Below are 19,262 nucleotides of genomic sequence, written 5' to 3'. Positions count from 1 at the left end.
ACTATTTCCCTATCTGAGTCTTTTGCCCCCTTTTCTTGGCATACTGACCAGACCACCAAGGCACACTTCAGGTCTATTTATGTTGTAAGTCTTGTCGCGTGTTTATGTGATCCACATCTCTCTCGGTCAGAGGGTAACGACCATAAATAAGAAGGCCAGTATGGTGGCCTGAGTTTATGGGAGGAGCCCGGAGGGTATTTAAGCAGCCCACTCACACATGCTCTTTGTCGGTTCAGTGTGCAGTACTACACGTCACTGGGCCAACTCTTCCCAGCTCACCTCATGTCCGTGAGTCTGCGCATTCAATCGCATTCGACACCCTCCCGCCGTTCCCTTTTTCAGGGCACTTCTCAGCATGTCCTTCTTCAATTAACTACCCATTACTTACCTTGGGTATGCCCCCTTTTCTTGGCATACTGACCAGACCACCAAGGCACACTTCAGGTCTATTTATGTTGTAAGTCTTGTCGCGTGTTTATGTGATCCACATCTCTCTCGGTCAGAGGGTAACGACCATAAATATATATATATATATATATATATATATGGCACAGTGGGGAAAGGGAGGTGGGGGCCCATCTCTAAATTATTCAGTGTATAATCTGAGGTATCGCTAATGAAATCTGTTCACAACACTTGCTATTCACAGTGGAACAGTAAAGTCAGCCAGTGGAAGAATAGCAACAGAACAAATGTGTTCACTGTATTCAGATAGTGAAAGATGAGTTATGATTGTTTAAGAGCTACTGCACTTTACACAACTTCTTTCATTTCACATAGAACCTTGTATTCATGCAGTGGTGAACATACAGTAGATTGAACAATTGAGCTGGACCTTCTTTGACAGTCACTATTGTTGTTCCACATGCATGCATACCCCCTTTTGCCATGGCAAAACCTATACAAAACTTGTCTCCATCAGAACATCACATAGTGCCTTAAATATAAATTATAGTTATATAAATTGTTATTGACATTCCTTAGAATTTTGCATTAATAGGATATGCGTTTCTGTGCACTGTCAATTAAAACCAAGCAATTAAAAGCAAGACTTAATGGGGACCTAGTCTCTCAGCTCCTTATCAGGCTTCGGGTGCTTTGACCATGGAGATTAGTTCCCTATCAGGTCCACCTCCCATGTGACTTTTTCCAAATATGGGCATTACCAACATCCCCAACCCCTTTGTTCATATTCCACTTTCAGCTGAGGAAATTAGCTGAACGGGACTGGAGATAAAGCCCTGTGCGGGAAGCTGTCACATTAATGTCAGCTTCACAGCACAGACTCACCCCACTCCAAGCACTGGTGTCTCTCTGTACGCAAGTTCAGAACTTAAAGTGGCTGTACTAAGAACTACACACGTGACATCTACTGTTACTGAAACTGACGCAAAAGCTTGCCTCAATTAGGCGCAGGTAGTTTGAAAGAGAACTACTGCCAGAAAATTGTTGTAAATGCTATATTTCCAGTCTGTGCCTAGAAGTACTTCTACAGAAGAGCTCTTCTCCATTCATGTGTCTTCTTCTGCACCTCAGGCTTCACTGGAACTTTGTCCAGCCAGTATTTATGCATCTGTATTCTTGCCTCCAACATATCTATATTCAGTAATTATTTTAAAATAACATATTTTTTTCCCCCTACAGTATTATGACATAAATTGTAATTTCTTTTTTCTCCCCAGATCTTGCATATGGGCTGGGTGGGTGAGAAGGTACAAGGATCAGATGGATCGCATGTTTATAAATTTAAATTCCTGGTTCTGAAGGGATCATCATTCTACATCTTCAAGTCGCCACCAGTAAGATGATAAACATTATTGCTTTATTCACTCAAATTTTAATTAACTTCTGGTAATATGCCAAGCCACAGTATTATATGGTACAACAGTTTCTGAGTTTCTGAAGACTCAATCGAATTTATTGTGAACAACTTGGATTAAAGAGAACCTGTTCATGGGACTCAAGTATAGGTAATGGAATGTGAGCTTTAGGGAGACTGACCAACTTTTGAAAATGCTAGTTGTCTGTTTGTCATGCTGAGCCTCTGCAATAATTATCTTATCTCAAAGGGGTTGTAAAGGTTTTTTTTTTCTTTCTAAATAGGTTCCCTTAAGCTAGTGCATTGTTGGTTCACTAACCTTTTCCTTCGATTTCCCTTCTAAATGTTTTTTTTTCTTTGTTTTCTTTGTCTGAATTTCTCACTTCCTGTTCCTCCTCAGTAAGCTGTTCTGGCTGACTAACCCCCAGCTAGAACATGGGGGCAAGTTTACTAAGGAGAAACAGGAAGTGAGAAATTCAGACAAAAAAAAACATTTAAAAGGGAAATGAAGGAAAAGGTAAGTGAACCAACAATGCACTAGCTTAAAGGAACCTATTTAGAAAATAAAAAACAAACCTTTACAACCCCTTTACATGATATGTAAAGGAAAACAAATTTGTTTAAAATAACAAACACTGTTTTGCACAGAGTGGCCCCGAATCCACGTCTTCTGGGGTCCCTCGGCGGCTGTCTGTGATCCTCCCTGCAAGAACTCCACACATTCATGCGAGCTCCCTCGCATAGTGTGGAGTCCTTGCGGGCACGCTCCTGTGATACAGCGAGTGGCCATAGCTGCTCACTGTATCACACGGCCCCGCCCCTTGGCGTGCCACGTCATTGGATGTGATTGACAGCAGCGCCAGCCAATGGCTGCACTGCTTTCAATCCATCCGCTCTAGCCAATCAACGGCCAGGCTGAGTGGCGAAGAGGATGTCGGGGCCGAGCACGGGACTTTCGAGGGGTCAGGTAAGTATAACGCGGGCGGGGGGGGGGGGGGCGTATACTCAGAAGTTTTTTCACCCTAATGCATAGAATGCATTAGGGTGAAAAGAACTTTTTCCTTTACAACCCCTTTAAGTTGTAATCATTGAACAAATATGCACATGGAAAGTTCTAAATTCATGCCCACTTTTCTAGTCTGTGTGATTGTTTCAATGGCCTAGCATGGTTTATTGAACATTACAGAAGTTTGGGTGCTGGATCTAAACACCAGAATTCAATAATTGAATGTTTTTAAAGGCAAGGAATTGTCAAACAAATGCCTTGGTGTATATGGCACATGTATCAAAGAAAACAAAATTGCAGCCTTTATACATTTTTATGACAGGTGCACTTTAAATTAAAAATCCAATATTGTCTTAGTTATCTGTCTATGTATCTTCCCAGGAGAAAAAGGAGCATTAGGAAATTATGTAATAAGAAATGGCATGACTCAAAAGTTACTATAAAGCATTAACAGTCAGGTCATTATCAGGTGGTCTGATGGAACTGAAAGTCCTTTAATTTTATCAGCCAGCAGTTTTGTATAGTGATTTGTTCACTGGTTCGGAAGCAATGATTCGCATGGCTCTATCAACTGCCCATGTATAATGGATAAACCCTTTGGCCCGGATTCACAAAGCACTTACGCCGACGTATCTCGAAATACGCAGCGTAAGTGTAACTATGCGCCGTCGTATCTGTGCGCTGTGCCCACAATCTGAGATACGCCTAAAAATAGGCTTCCTACGACCAACGTAACTTGCCTATGCCGTGGTATCGTGGGCGCATATTTATGCTGGGCGTATTTTCTGCTCCCATTGATTTTCTATGCACATATGCAAATGAGGGAGATATGCCGGCGCATAATATACGTGGTTTGCGTAAGTCGTACGTCCGGCGTAAAGTTATTCCCCATATAGGAGGCGCAACTCATGCAAAGGTATGGACCAGGGAACACAAGCCGCTGTATCTTTTGTCATTTACGTTGTACGTGAATATGACTAGGCGTAGGTTACGTTCACGTCGTAGGCAGTGATCCGGCGTATCTTAAGGAGTAGTTCCGACGTGATTCTGAGCATGCGCACTGGGATGTGGCCACGGGACGGCGCATGCGCCGTTCATTTTAAGTACTTCTATGGCGCTTGACCCATCATTTGCATGGGGTCACGCCTCATTAGCATGGCTCACGCCCACTTCCACCTACGCTGGCTTACGCCGAGGAAACCCAGCGTATCTTTATGAGCGAGTGCTTTGTGAATCCAGTGCTTGCCTCTGTGCGCTGCGTCGGCGTAGCGTATATTAGATACGCTACGGTGGCATAAATATGCGCCAATGTATGTGAATCCGGGCCTTTGTTTATAGACAAATAAAGTATATTTTTGCAAAGAGTTGGAGATGGTTATAACACCTGCCAGGTTTCCTTGTTGTCTATGCCCCATTGGGTAGATTTCCTTTCTGTCTCATAAACACATCAGAAGTCTTTAAAAAATAAGGTGAAATCCCATCTTAGCAGGGATGGATTTATGCTTTCAGCTCCCCTAGACCAGACTGTTTGTACCCCCTACCCTTTCCTTCAACTTTAATGTATCAGTCCTTTTTTCATTTATTTTTCTGATACTTGTTATTTGCTGGCCTGTTTGTAGAAGCCTGTACATATTTTTAATTGCAGGGGTACACACCTGAAAGAAGATTTAGCAAAAGGATAAAGTCCATCAATAAATGGGTTAAGTGCCAGTAATGAATTGCTGAAAGGGGACAGTGCATGTCAGTTTGCTGGTGGAGGGCTGGAAGTGCTTTGGTCTTTTGCCATGGACGAGTCAGGTTAGGACTTGACAGCCAGTACAGTGTTCGGCATCCGTGTCCTGTTAAAGCACCTTGCTGTGTTCAGTCCTGCTCTGTAGTCTTTACATGCAAAATTAAACCTTAAAGTGGATGTAAACCCAATTCATGAAATTTGAGTTGGGCACATATATCTGCAGTATTTTGTTATCTCTTTTCAATGAGCTAAGTCTTATAGCGCTCTTCTGAACGGGTCCTCTGTTATTAGCCTGAGAACTCCTGACATATTTTTTGACTTTTTAGACAAAATCAGTCTGAATCTTTTGTCAAAGGAGGTTGCTAAAATAGATTAGCAGAGAGCAGCTCCTATTACAGAACAGCTCTGGGAGTATCTGCCTATGATGAGAGGGGGTGTGTGCCTTTCCTCAATCAGCAATATTAGCTATCTTGGCTGTATGCCCAGACATCACACTGTGTTAACCAGGAAGAGAAAATTTCCTAACACAATCTCAACTTTCTAAACAGTATATAAATGTGAAGACAGCATATATACATATAAAACCTATATAGGGAGATTTGGTTAATCTCTGTGTATCGTCTGAGGCTGTTCACTTCACTGGGTGTATGGAGGGTTTACATTCACTTTAACAGCAGAGAGACAGCAGAGCTGACCTGGTCATGTTTAAGTCCAGGTGCTACATCATTAAGCCAAGTGATACTTCCACCCAATGTGTCCTCTTCACTGACAGCTGCAGCCTAATACAGAAGATGCACTGATGGCACTAAACACAAAAAATGGCACGGTCAGTTGTTGACCAGCTGCCACTCCTAGCATCCTCAGAGCACAAACTATAGGCCAACTAGGTTAGACTCCAACCTGGGCCTGCCACATTTCACTTGAACAGGTTTCCCTGGAAGCTTTCTCTTTTTTAATGTTTCAGTGAATTTCTCATCACTTCCACATTCCCCTCTAATTCTGTATTTCTCATCCGTTTCAATCCTAGACACAATGGTCAGTGAGGGAGAGGAAAAATCATACCTACTCTATCCAAAACTGAAAAAAGAAAAATAATTTAAATTTATCCTTAACTGAAGACCTTAAATACCTTACATATTAGGAAGTATGTGCTGTACTGTACATATACAAGATGTAGATTTCCCAAAAATATGCAGGTTTCTTATCTATAAAACTGCATGGATTGGAAGTGAATGTTAGAACTAGTTTTCACATTTGCAGACAACATCCAACAAATATTATTGAAAAATAACTTATTGTTGTCTTATTCTTTGATAGAACTAGAACATACAGTACTTCAGAACCAGTTACTACATATATTTTATATTCTCCAAAGAGATAGCCTTTATCCATGTGCTTGCAATATTTGATTGTACATTAATAGTATTTGGGCTATTTTTGCGCTTCTTTTATTCCGGAACCATAAGTGAAGCAGATCTTTGTGTAAAAAAAGAAAAAAAAATCATGGTAACAAGAAAGGAATCAGGCCACAAGTGTATTCATGAGCCTTAGAGCTATGCTGTTTTTGTCCAGTACGTGTTTTGTTATAAAATAAAATTCTGAGGATTGACAGCTAAGTAATTTTTCAGATCGACAATAGGAATCTTTTCCAAGGCTTTGTGAAAATAGTTTTGTACTGTTGGATTGTGTAAACATTGTAGCTACTAGGTCATTATTTGGGTATACAGATATTTGCTCTATTTTTTTCATAAAGTTTGGAGCTTCTTTCCTTGAAAAGGTTGGTCTTTTTGTCCCTTGTAAATTGTGCCTAAAATTCTAAGGTAGACCTTTTATGGTGTCCAGAAGTATATCTAGAATTCACACAAAACGTGAACATACAGTAACCTAAATAATCATCCCTACTATTATTTAAATCAAAAACCCTTCTCTACCTTCCTATTGAAGAGGGTTTGCAATCTACATTTCCAGTAAGCTTCATTGGCAATAGAAAAGATGATGGAAGGGAAAGCAAATGTTTTATTCTATGCCAACTGTAATAGAAAATTCAGTTGTTGGGCGCAGGGAATCTGACCCTGCCACAGTTGCATCTTCTACATTCATTGTAATCATGCCTTTGTCAGTAGGAGCTGCACTACAATACATCAAAGTTCATTTTGTGAAGAGCTTCTCAAAATGTTGGCGCTATACTGCATAAATCCTGTATAATAATAATAATAATAATAATAATAATAATAATAATAATAATAACTATAATAATGTTTTAATAAACATGAATAGAAAAAAAAAACGAAATAACTGTGCTGTACCAACACTGTACCCAAATGAAATTTGTATATCTTTTTACACAAATAGAGCTTTTATTTGGTGGTATTATATCACATTGTTTATTTTTTTATTTTTTTGCTATATAAATAAAAAAATACTTACAATTTTTAAAAAACAAACAAACATGTTTTTCTTAGTTTCTGCTATACAGATAAATGTAGGCCAAAATGTAATCTGATACATTAATTTGGTAAAAATAACCCAAATCAATGTATATCATTTAGTCTGTGTGAAAGCTACAAACTATGGTATGCATATTTGAAAATGTATCAATCTTGACGGCCTATCTCATTTTTTGAGGCCCTAAAATGCCAGGACAATACACATGTTCCCCAAATAACCCCTTTTTGGAAAGCAGAAAGTCCAAGGTATTCAGTAAAAGGCATGGCAACTTTTTTTTAAGTTATTTTTTGTTACAATTTTTTTGAATAATTAAAAAATTAAATACAATAATTTTTTTTACATGTTATATGTATATACTGTCACTAGTAGGGTTGTCCCAATACCGATACTAGTATCGGTATTGGGACCGATACAGAGCATTTGCGCAAGTACTTGTACTCGCACAAATGCTCTGATGCCTGATCCGATACCTGGGACGGAAGAGAAGCAGCGCATAATGCCTGTGCTGTGTCCCTGTGTCATGCTCTGCTCAGACGGCGGCCATCCAGTGTACAAAAGCCGTGCCTCCTTCTCGTCCTCGTCTGTGATAGGGGAACACTCCCAGCAAGTGAGTCAGTGTTCTGCCTGTCAGGGACATCCTCTCATTATCATCCCATGGACGAGGATGAGAGGATGTTCGAGATAGGCGGAACACTGAACACTAACTCACTGCTGGGAAACTGAGTTCCCCTATCACAGATGAGGACGAGGAGGAGGCGTGGCTTTTGTACACTGGATGACCACCGTCTGAGCAGAGCATCACACAGGGACACAGCACAGGCATTACACGCTGCCTCTCTCCCGTCCCAGGTATCGGATCAGGCAATTGCCTTGTTCATGTTGTAAAACAATCTTTACTGTAACCACTGTAATGCTAACAAGTGCAGACTGGCTGGTATCTTTTATCAAAGGACTTGTAAACTGAGACAACATGTTTAAGGGCTTGAATTATCAACCAGCATTCACCTAATCCTTTTAATTTCCAAAGGAAGCCCAACAGATTCCTTTTACAAGTTTGTGTATGAATTTAATCCAGGTAAACAGCTTAAAACAGAAGGTTTATTACTATAAAGCCAGAACAGTACCACCTATAACTGTAGGCTGCAAAGTGCCATTTTCACATCATTTATTGTCATTTAAACCACATTCTGCAGTTATGGAAAAGGATGAGAGCATGTCTGTAAGTGTCATTTGTCAGTGCCCAGCCATCAGTGACATCTGTTAGTGCCAGCCATCAATGCGTCACTGTCACATGACATTAAAAAAAGTATCGGTATTCGGTATCGGCTAGTACTTGAAAAAAAGTATCGGTACATGTACTCGGTCTTAAAAGAGTGGTATCGGGACAACCCTAGTCACTAGTACAATATAGTATGGTCATATAAATGGTGTGGCGGTGATCAAAGATACTGACTGAATTTTACCCTTTTTTAAATTATAATAATTTTTATTAATTTTTTTTTTTTTTTTTAATTAAATACATTTTAAGATTTTTTTTCTAATTTTTTTCACATACAGTACATTGGTGGCAGGGATTTTATTTTGTTTACGCTGTTATTGCTAATAAAACTGATGATCACTGTTATAGGCAATACTGTAGCTTTAACTGTCATGAATGTCTTGTATTCACTACAGCTTGCTTACTGTTGTGATCTGTTATTGGCTACAGCAAATCACATGGTACAGGGTGTCTGGTACCATGTGATTGTTGTGAATCAATCACAGAATCACAGTAGTAAGCAAGCAGTCATGAATGGAAGCCACTACTGTTAAAAGTTGGCTTTTGCATTCAAATATAGCAGTGCTTAAAGCAATACTCAACGTCCCCACCATGTTGTTTTTCCCCACTCTTACCTGTAGTGCTGCATTCCTTTCAAAGTAATTCCAGCATTTTCCTGTTGCCATCCGCTGTTCAGGGGACATATCCCGTGTCCTGCGCCACCACCTTGGTCCTCTTCAGCTAGCCACCTCTCCACCCTGCTGTCCGGTCTGCCACCTGGCAACTCTGTGTGCTCAATCATGTAGCCTCCTTGGAGATGTGTTGTTAATATCTGGGGAGGCTGCACCTAGAATGGCCATGGGGGGCAGTGCCAAAGAAAATAAACAAAGAAAAAAAAGTCTGCCTTGGGTTTTTGGCCGGCACAGTAAAAGAGAAATGCATATGCACTTTTCTTATGGCAGAGCTGTTAAGAGGAAGATCTTTCCCATCTCCCGGTCTGCACACAGAGCAATTATGCTAATGCACACAAGGTAATTAGGGTGTGCCCAGGCACACCCTGTGCACTCGCCTATGCTCAGAACTGTCATCAAAATTGCATCATTAAGATAAATTAAGATAAATGGAAACCTGCTGACCTGTATTTGGTGTTTTTTTTTTCACCACCCTGGCTAAGAGTGCCCATGTACACAAGCCTAATGCAGGAAGTGATCAAGTATACACTGATGGAGCACCTGAATTTGGTTTGATATGTTCTCCATTCCAGCAACATTTAGACTGTTATATAGGGCATTGCTAGAAGCTGCATGTTGTTGCTGGCAGTAAGAAAAAGTAGGGAATGCATAGTGATGCTTTTTTTTAATGTGCAGTGTTTCTTTACTGTTCAATCATAGGGCTGGGGATATTTCCTGGTGCTGCAGTAGATGCTGCTTATATGTCTTTGCTGTCTGGCAGAGGTGATCCGATAAGATAGTTCCCGAATATATATATGTGTCTGTAGACAGACTTTTCAGAGGGCACTGATCATAGAATCTCCAATTACCTTGAAACTGCCTGCAATGATCCCATACTTTACTTCTTCACCGTTAGCTCTCATATACAGAAACATAATTAGTGTTATAGCTTCCTGACATCAAAGCACATGACATCATATGAATACATCACAGAATGTCATGTGTTATATTCACCCAAGCATGGGATGTCTAATTAAGAATATCTTGTGATGTATGTTTAATAAAATAAATCAGCTGCCTGTACATAAATACTCCTTGCATACAGATGATGGGACCGAATGAATGTTTATCAGTAAGTGAGAAAGCAAAAGAAGGAAATGGGAAGAAGAGTCCAGGAGCAGTAACTAATTAGTATATTCTAAGTATCCTGAAGGGATCTGTGTGTTTACACGTTTTCCTTTACAATATTAGTTGCATCCTGTACTGTATTAGCCATTGCTTGAAGCTCAAAGCAGAACAAAAGGCAAAAATACCTTAATTCCATTGCCTGTAAAGTCTCTCACCAACACTGGCATCTTCTGGCAGCGTGCCACAAGGTAAACTGAGCTGCACATACACCGCTCAGTATACTTTCTCCAGGGGATTGCAAACAGGCAGGTAAGCAGTGGCTGTAATTTCCTTTGGGGGGAGGGTGGAAATCAAACTACCTGTCACCCCCCAGCCCCGTTCGGTCAGATCGGTCAGACCAGACGCACCCCCCGTGGTGGGTCAGCCGGCCGGATGGGATGGATCATTCCCCGTTACCCCCCCTGCCCCTCACGGTCAGTCAGATCTGTCAGGAGCACTGACAGGTATTGCATTGAAGCAATATGAACAGTTTTATCAATCCACCAATAAACCTGTTAGCGTTGCTTAAGTGGAAGACCCATGAGTGTCTCTTTCTCTGCACTGTTTGTATCTAACTTGCCTTGAGTAGTAATGGCTATAGTTATAGGGATCAAAGCTTAGGGGTGTTTTCAAAGTACTTGATAAGGAGTCAATATCACTCTTAATCAATAAAGGGACATTAACCGCTTAAGCCCTGGACCATTTTGATGGTTAAAGACCAGGCCACTTTTTGAGATTCGGCACATCGTCGCTTTAACTGACAATTGCGCGGTTGTGCAATGTGGCTCCCAAACAAAATTGACATCCTTTTTATCTGACAAATAGAGCTTTCTGTGGTGGTATTTGATCACCTCTGCAATTTTTATTTTTTGCGCTATAAACAAAAAAAGATTTTTACTTTTTGCTATAATAAATATACCCAAAAAATATAAAAATATATATTTTCCCAAAGTTTAGGCGATACGTATTTTACATATTCTAAACAAGAAATACAACAATACATACATAAATAAAACACCCTCACCCATCTCTCTAGCTGCTTGTAATGTGAAGTAATTTTTTCTCAAAGATCCTCAAAAATCACAACAAATACTCTCAAGTTTGAGTTCAGTTGGTACCTAACAGTTTAAATATGAGCACACAAGGTAGGTTTAGACACAGTCCACTAGACAGCATAATCAATAAGCTAATGCCCGAATCAGCAAAGTCAGCAATATAAGGTGCATATAAGCATGTGAATAATAATAATGCTATAACTAGTCTAGGCATTCTAGAAGAATACAGTAGCTAGGTAATGGTGCAATGTCTCCTGAGGGGTACCTTTTAGCCTAAGCAATAGGTGAAGGTCTCTGAGTAGCTGTAAAGGAAGAGTCTTTAGTCCTAACTTTTCAGCCAGCTAGCGTTGGGGCACTGTTGTACCTTTGGTGCACAGGAGTCCAGTCATAACTGCAGGCAGAAAATAAGAATGCAGCTATTTTCCCTCCCCCTGACAATCACCCTCTGGGAAATGCAGTTCAAATGTTCTTGATTACTCAATAGACTTGTTGTCCTCAGAACTAAAGTTCCCACAGTATAATTCTGCCTTACTCAGTATATTGAACACTTCCTGCAGAGCAGAACCCTCCTATTGCTGATATAGCTCTTAACCATTTCAGCACTACAGGACAGCAGGTATAGAGAGCAGCTGCAGACAGTGGGATGGATTTATTAAATACAAATAGACTGTGCACTTTGCAAGTGCAGTTGCACTTATTTTCACCTGAGCTTAATAAATGCGCTAAAGCTTAACTTTGTAAAGCACACGCAATCTGGTGCAAGAAAAAAAACAGCATTTTTACTTGCACATGATTGGATGATGGAGAACTTTACCAAATGGGCCAAAAGATGCACAGGACTTCTGTGCAATTCACAACAGAGCCACTGTGGAGATGTGTGAAGCGGCTCCATGGAGATCAGGGCACAATCTCCTGTGTGAATTTGATGTGGGAAAATCCACGTCCAGTTCGCAATGGTGTGAACCCAGCCTCAGTGTACCTAATGTGGTCACAGGTTCACTTCAATCTATTATGGAAATAGGATCCAGTAGCAGTTTGGTTTCCTAATTCCAAGATTATGCTATCACTGAACACTGATAAAGTGAGGGTGCTCTTGCGCCTACCTAGTAAAGCTTAAGATGTGAAGTAAAATAATAGTAATGAACTAAAAGTGATGATGCTGCTCAATCTAATAATGTATAAATATCAAATAGAAATACAATAAAATAGTGAAAGGTAAAGTGACGAGCGCAATGAATATGACTAAGTAATCAAAGTGTTAATCAGTGAACATTGATAATAAACTAAAATTGAAACAAAGTGCTAAAAAATATAAAAACATCAATAATGAATAAAAACGTTCAGCCAGCAAGTGGCCAGTGAAAAAAAAAAAAAAAAAAAGGGTGCACAAAAATAGCTGCAAAAGTCAGCAGGCAAACATAAATATGAAGCCTAAATCAGTCCTGGAATAATAGGCTAACAATACAGCCTTTATACGTGCATAAAAGTGTAGGAAGTTCCATAAAGACAAAAATAAATATAAACTTCTCCAATAGTGATAAACAAATGTTTAAAATCTTCTCATGTGGGTCTTCAAATAATGTGGGCTCACAATGCGCTTACCTTCCCAAGGTAGTAATCAAGCCTTGATTAAATGGATATCCACAAGGGGTGTTGTTGAATCTGCAACTAGCTGTGGATGTTCAGGGCGTCCTGTATAATCCAATGTTTGTAGGCTCCAGATTTCTATTTGGCAGCGGTGGTGCTCAGCATGGGGAAATAAAAAAGGTAGCTTCCCATAGTGTAGTAAACCAAGGCTAATTTATTGGTAAAAACACTAACAAGTGCATTTTAAAAGATCAAAGAAAACGAAACTAAGAAACAGCTGATGACAGCTTACTGATGTATTGCTTCAAAAATCAGTCCGTCCCTTACATGTTACACCAAGTCACGTGGCTTCATCAGAGGACCTCTGATGAAGCCACGTGACATGGTGTAACATGTAAGGGACGGACTGATTTTTGAAGCAATACATCAGTAAGCTGTCATCAGCTGTTTCTTAGTTTCGTTTTCTTTGATCTTTTAAAATGCACTTGTTAGTGTTTTTACCAATAAATTAGCCTTGGTTTACTACACTATGGGAAGCTACCTTTTTTATTTCCCCATGCTGAGCACCACCGCTGCCAAATAGAAATCTGGAGCCTACAAACATTGGATTATACAGGACGCCCTGAACATCCACAGCTAGTTGCAGATTCAACAACACCCCTTGTGGATATCCATTTAATCAAGGCTTGATTACTACCTTGGGAAGGTAAGCGCATTGTGAGCCCACATTATTTGAAGACCCACATGAGAAGATTTTAAACATTTGTTTATCACTATTGGAGAAGTTTATATTTATTTTTGTCTTTATGGAACTTCCTACACTTTTATGCACGTATAAAGGCTGTATTGTTAGCCTATTATTCCAGGACTGATTTAGGCTTCATATTTATGTTTGCCTGCTGACTTTTGCAGCTATTTTTGTGCACACTTTTTTTTTTTTTTTTTTTTTTTTTTTTTTTTTTCACTGGCCACTTGCTGGCTGAACGTTTTTATTCATTATTGATGTTTTTATATTTTTTAGCACTTTGTTTCAATTTTAGTTTATTATCAATGTTCACTGATTAACACTTTGATTACTTAGTCATATTCATTGCGCTCGTCACTTTACCTATCACTGAACACTGTTCTCTCACCATAATGACTGGGACTGGTTTCACATGGCAGCAAAACAAGTTACCAGCTACCATTACAGGTCACATAGAGAGAGGCATATTGACAGTGACAGACAGCAGGCTGAGGTTAGTATGGTGAAAACACAGACAATAAAAATGTTTTTATTTAGCTGGGTCTATGTAATATTACTGAGCAGGGTTCATCTTCCTACGCTCTCAAAGTGCCTCATTTATCTCCGTACAATTCATCTTGTTCAGTCCCTTTTTCAACATAAATAGACTCACTGAAAAGGCCAGTTGGTTGGTTTTCTCCCAAGGCCAAAACTCCAGTCATAGAAACAGAAAACTATTACCAGTTATTGTGAGCTAAACTGAGTTAAACAATCTGCAGTTTTCATTAAAACAATAACCTTATAAACACATTCTGGGGCATGTATTTCATATACTGTATCAACTTACATGAACTTTTCCCAATTGTGTGTAGCTGACATAGCAACACACCTTCAGCTTTGGAGCAGGACAATATGTTAGATAAATGTAACATCTGACAAATATTATTAGATAAATACTGCTTAAAGTTATACTATGGGTTCATTTTAATTTTTGTTTAAAAAAAACAAACATGTCATATTTAACTCCACTGCGCAGTTCATTTTGCGCAGAGTGGCCCTGATCGTCCTCTTCTGGGGTCCCACGGGGGCTCTCGCGGCTCCTCCATGCAATAGATAACCCCCTCTGGGAAGCTCTATGCTGAGGTGGTTACCTTGCGGGCGCGCTCCTGTGTCATACACTCTGCGTCCATAGCCGCCTAGTGTATGACTCGCCCTCGGCTACATCATTGGATTTGATTGACAGCAGCGGGAGCCAATGGCTGCGCTACTATTAATCTATCCAATGAAGAGCAGAGAAGCTGTGGGGAGAGCGACATGGGATCACGCCCACAGAAATTTGAGGCTCAGGTAAGTAAAACGGGGGGGAGGGCAGGGGGGCCAGGCGCATAGGACACATTAAGGGAAAAAAACAGAGGGTTTACAACCCCTTTAAAGGGATTGTAAAGCCTTTTTTTGTTTAAAAATAACAAACATGTTATACCTACCTGCTTTGCTCAGTGCTTTTGCACAAAGCAGCCCAGATTCTCCTCTACTTGGGGCCCTTACTGGCGCTTCTGGCCCCTCCCTCCTACTGAGTGTCCCCATAGCCGCTGCTCTCTGTGTCCATTTTGACACAGAGCCACGGTTCGGCCCCACTCCCTCTCTCTCCTCATTGGCTCACTATTTTTGATTGATAGCACCAGTAGCTAATAGTGCCCACTGCTATGTATCAGCCAATCAGGGGGGACAGTCTCGGACAGCCGAGTCTCTTGTGCAACATTGCTGGATCGAATTGGGGGCTTAGGTAAGTATTAGGGGGGCTGAGGAAGGCTGCTGTACACAGAAGTTTTTTTTTTTTTTATCTTAATGCAAAGAATGCATTAAGATAAAAAAAAAAACTTCTGCCTTTAGAACAAAGGTCTGAGAATAAAACAATAAAAAACACTAGGATTTAAATTTTATTTGCAGAAGAGACATACAAATTATTTTCCCCTGGCTTCTAGCAGTTTTTTATTTTCCATGTACAATTCAAAGCACATGCCTCATGCAGCGTACAGACCTAGACTAATTTCCAACATCTGTAAGTTGCTGAAAATGGAGCCAGGTGTCAGGGATGATGTAACATCTGTCTGCATGCTTAGGATTTACATAAATTTTGAGGATTAACAATTTACAAAGCCATCAACAACTTGGTCCCCAGCTACATCACTAACCTAGTCTCAAAATACCAACTAAATCATTATCTTCGTTCCCCTCAAGAATTCCTGCTCTTTAGCTCCCTTATCTCCTCTTCCCATGCTCGCCTCCAAGACTTCTCCTGAGCCTCTTCAATCCTATGAAACCCCCTACCCCAATCTGTCAGACTATTTCCTACTCCACATTTTAAACGCAAGGCCCGTGGGCAGAATCCAGTCTGCCAGGTAATTTCATGTGGCCGTCACACCTTTCCTGCAGCCGTGGCACCTCCCTCATCTCTGCCTCCACCATGTCTCAGAAGTTGGCATCAGAGAGGAGGACAGAATTCTTCCTACAGATCCTGCACCTCTCTGTGCAGCCATAGCAACTCCTCATCTCTGCCTCCACTTATCTCGGATTTCAGCAGAGACCGGTAACTGACTCCAGCTGTCCTCTGTTCATCCTCCAGACCCTGCACTTACTGCTTCTCAGCTCAACCCCCAGGTTCTTCCCGGTATCAGCACAATGTAAGGGGGTGCCCTGTAATGAAAGGGAGGCTGGGGGACTCTGACTAATAGTGGGGGGATGGGGGGAGCTATTGACATTTGATATAGTCTTATGGATACTACCGGTCCTTTGAGGGCAACCGTGAGGCTGATGTATCCCGCAATGAAATTGAGTTTGACACCTGGACCTACTCAGAGAAGCCTATCCCACCCCTGCCGAACAACTGTACTTTTAGGTTCTCCATCAGCTCCTCCCCCACAGTCATTGCCCTTTGTATCAATTGTATCACCGGGTAACTGACTCCAGCTGTCCTCTGTTCATCCTCCAGACCCTGCACTTTCAGCTGCTGCGTATTTGAAAAGGGCAAGGACTTTTTAAAGCAAAACGGTGCTATTTTTTTTTTTTGGTTCAATATACTTCAATGGATAAGCTGCAGAAAAGCATGTAATGTGTTTTTGCGGCAATTTGTGTTTTGTAATCTACCCAACAACAAATTGGCCCAAGAAAATGTAAAAATTCAACATTTTTTTTTTAAGGCTATTATCTGATTAATTGAAACAATAATCGGCCAACTAATCAATTATGAAAATAATCATTAGTTGCAGTCCTACTCCTAACTAGTAGGAACTCACGATCTGCATCTCCTCTCCTCACAGAACAGGGATGTGTGTGTTTACCCACACACATCCCTGTCCTGCCTCTCGTGCCTGTGATCACGCATGGCCGGCCACGAGCGTCGGCACTGCGGCGGCAGTGCGACGGCATGTGCGTGCCTGCTATTCCGCTTAAAGGAGCCAACGTACAGCTACGACGGCTCGCAGGATCGTGTCGACCTGCCGCAATATAATGACGGCAGCTGGTCGACAAGCTGTTAAGCTGTGTGGGAACGAAGCCTTAGTATTATTTTTGTATACAGTATATATATTTTTCATGTGTTTTTGAAATGTAAAATAATGAACTACAGCAAATGATGCTTGTGCTTATATGTGCATATATAAACTATAAGCTTTTTTATGTGTTTGTTTTCTACTATATTTTTATCCACTCCACATTATCTTTTGTGTGTACTGTAAATTTATTTCCCATTGATGTGTCCTCTTGTCTTTAATAAGCCATATGCTTGATGTCATTTACTAACTGCTTAAAAAATAAAAAAATGCAGCTTGAAACGCATTGTAGAGAGAAGACATTTCAATTTAGGGAATAGTTTAGATAATTAGAGATTTGAACTAATGCAGAGTAGTTAATTAACCTCTCAGTCTATAATGAAAGTACACTGAAATGTGGTATAGATTGCACAATTTGCAAGACATTATAACACTGTTTATTTGTCATTTGGATTTTCTATATCTCCTTTTGAAATATTGGGGTGTTTCAAGGGGCAAATCGTTTTAAAAAACAGCTTATCATTTAAAGGAGAACTCCATTTAGGTTAAAAAGATTAGTACATTTACAGAATAGCAAGTTATTACGTGTCCTGATTATAATGTAATCTGCTGTTTGCATGCAAGCTGTAGAAATTCTGGCAATGAAAGTGTACAAATCACTAGTGTTGAGCAGAATACGCCATATTCGATTTCGCGATATATCACGAATATATAGCCGAATATTCGAGAAATATTCGCTAAATTCGAATATTCGTGATATTTTATCGAAATGACATTTTTGCGAAATTTCGCTATTGCGAATGCGAAAATAATTGCGAAATGTCGACAACAGCGGAAGGAGCACTCTGATTGGCTCAGAATATTCGTGATATTTTGCACTCTGATTGGCTCAGAATATTTGTGATATTGTATCGAAATTTCGCAAAATGCGAATGCGATATTGATGGCGAAATTTGGGAAGGAGCACTCTGATTGGCTCAGAATATTCGTGATATTTTACAATAGAAAATAGAAAGTATTTTGCATTGGTGGTGATTCTTTACTCTATCCATCTGTCACAGCCGTTTGTCAATCAAACACCTTGATTGAACACGTTCATGCTGCATGCTTTGGACTTTTTTTCACTTCACATATTAAAGACATTTTTATGAAAGATTATTTTTCTATTATTGGGACTATATTTCTTTATATATTTGTTTCACTGTGTATTTCACAAGTTATTTGCGCTTGCTTATTTTATAATTTGCCCACATGTCTTGTCACTAGACATATTTTTTATTCTTGTAGAGCGACTCCATTTTCTGTCTTGTATTAATTTATGTTGTATAACATTTTTGAGTTGCTGCTGTATTCTCCCCTTTTTTAAGGTATGCGCAATTTTTTCCTTCTTACAAAAAAAAATAATATCAAACATACAAATATTCATATCAGAAACATACACAAAGCCCCCCCTTTTGCATCAGAGACAATCAGAGTTCTCCTACCACAGTTATCGAAAATTCGCAATCATTTTCGCATTCGCATTAGCGAAATTTCGCATTTTTTTTTTTTTATATTCGGCAACATAAAAGGATCGCCTCAGCTTAGCTACTCGGCCCAGGGTCTCTAATCATACCAGCAATGCTTTTAGACGTCGATAGGATGTGATCTGTTTTAAAAATAAAATTGAAAAAATGCGAATATTCGGAATAGCGAATATTGGCCGCGAAATTCGAGATATTCGCGAATACTCGAATATGCCATATTCGAGCCGAATATTCGCAATACGAATATTCGTGAGCAACACTACAAATCACCCCTTCATCAAATAAAACACATTTTTAATCAGGGCACTTTGTGGATAGGGAGAGGCTAGTTTATGTCCTGGATAAGTAGAAGCAGAATTAGATTTTATAGATCCAAGTTCTTTGTATTTCACACAGTGCATCCAAAACAAAAAAGGCAGCCATGGATATATAGTATTATGGCCCAGATTCACAGAGAGCGGGCACACATTACGCCGCCGTAGCGCAAACAATGTACGCTACGCCAACGCAGCGCAGAGAGGCAAGCATGGAATTCACCAAGCCAGTGCTCCCAACACTGTGCCAGGCAGATACGTATCATGAACTGCGCATGCGCCGAGACGTGGACACATCCCCCTGCGCATGCTCACAACCACGTCGGAACAACTGCCTAAACTACACCGGATCACTGCGTACGGTGTGAACGTAACCTACGCCCAGCCAGACACGTCCAATGTAAAAT

At 40.2% G+C, this 19,262-nt stretch overlaps 1 protein-coding gene across 1 annotated transcript in view; it reads left to right on the top strand.

The window, feature by feature from the left end:
- Positions 1-19,262, top strand: part of SNTG2 (syntrophin gamma 2) — a 625,709-nt gene that overhangs the window by 465,718 nt on the left and 140,729 nt on the right. Inside the window, 1 exon segment of the mRNA XM_040348669.1 lies at positions 1,683-1,799. Within this exon segment, the coding sequence (XP_040204603.1) occupies positions 1,683-1,799 (117 nt within the window).

The sequence above is a fragment of the Rana temporaria genome, chromosome 4, assembly GCF_905171775.1.
Source record: "Rana temporaria chromosome 4, aRanTem1.1, whole genome shotgun sequence".
Classification (NCBI taxonomy): domain Eukaryota; kingdom Metazoa; phylum Chordata; class Amphibia; order Anura; family Ranidae; genus Rana; species Rana temporaria.
This window is presented reverse-complemented; position numbering and strand designations above follow the sequence as displayed.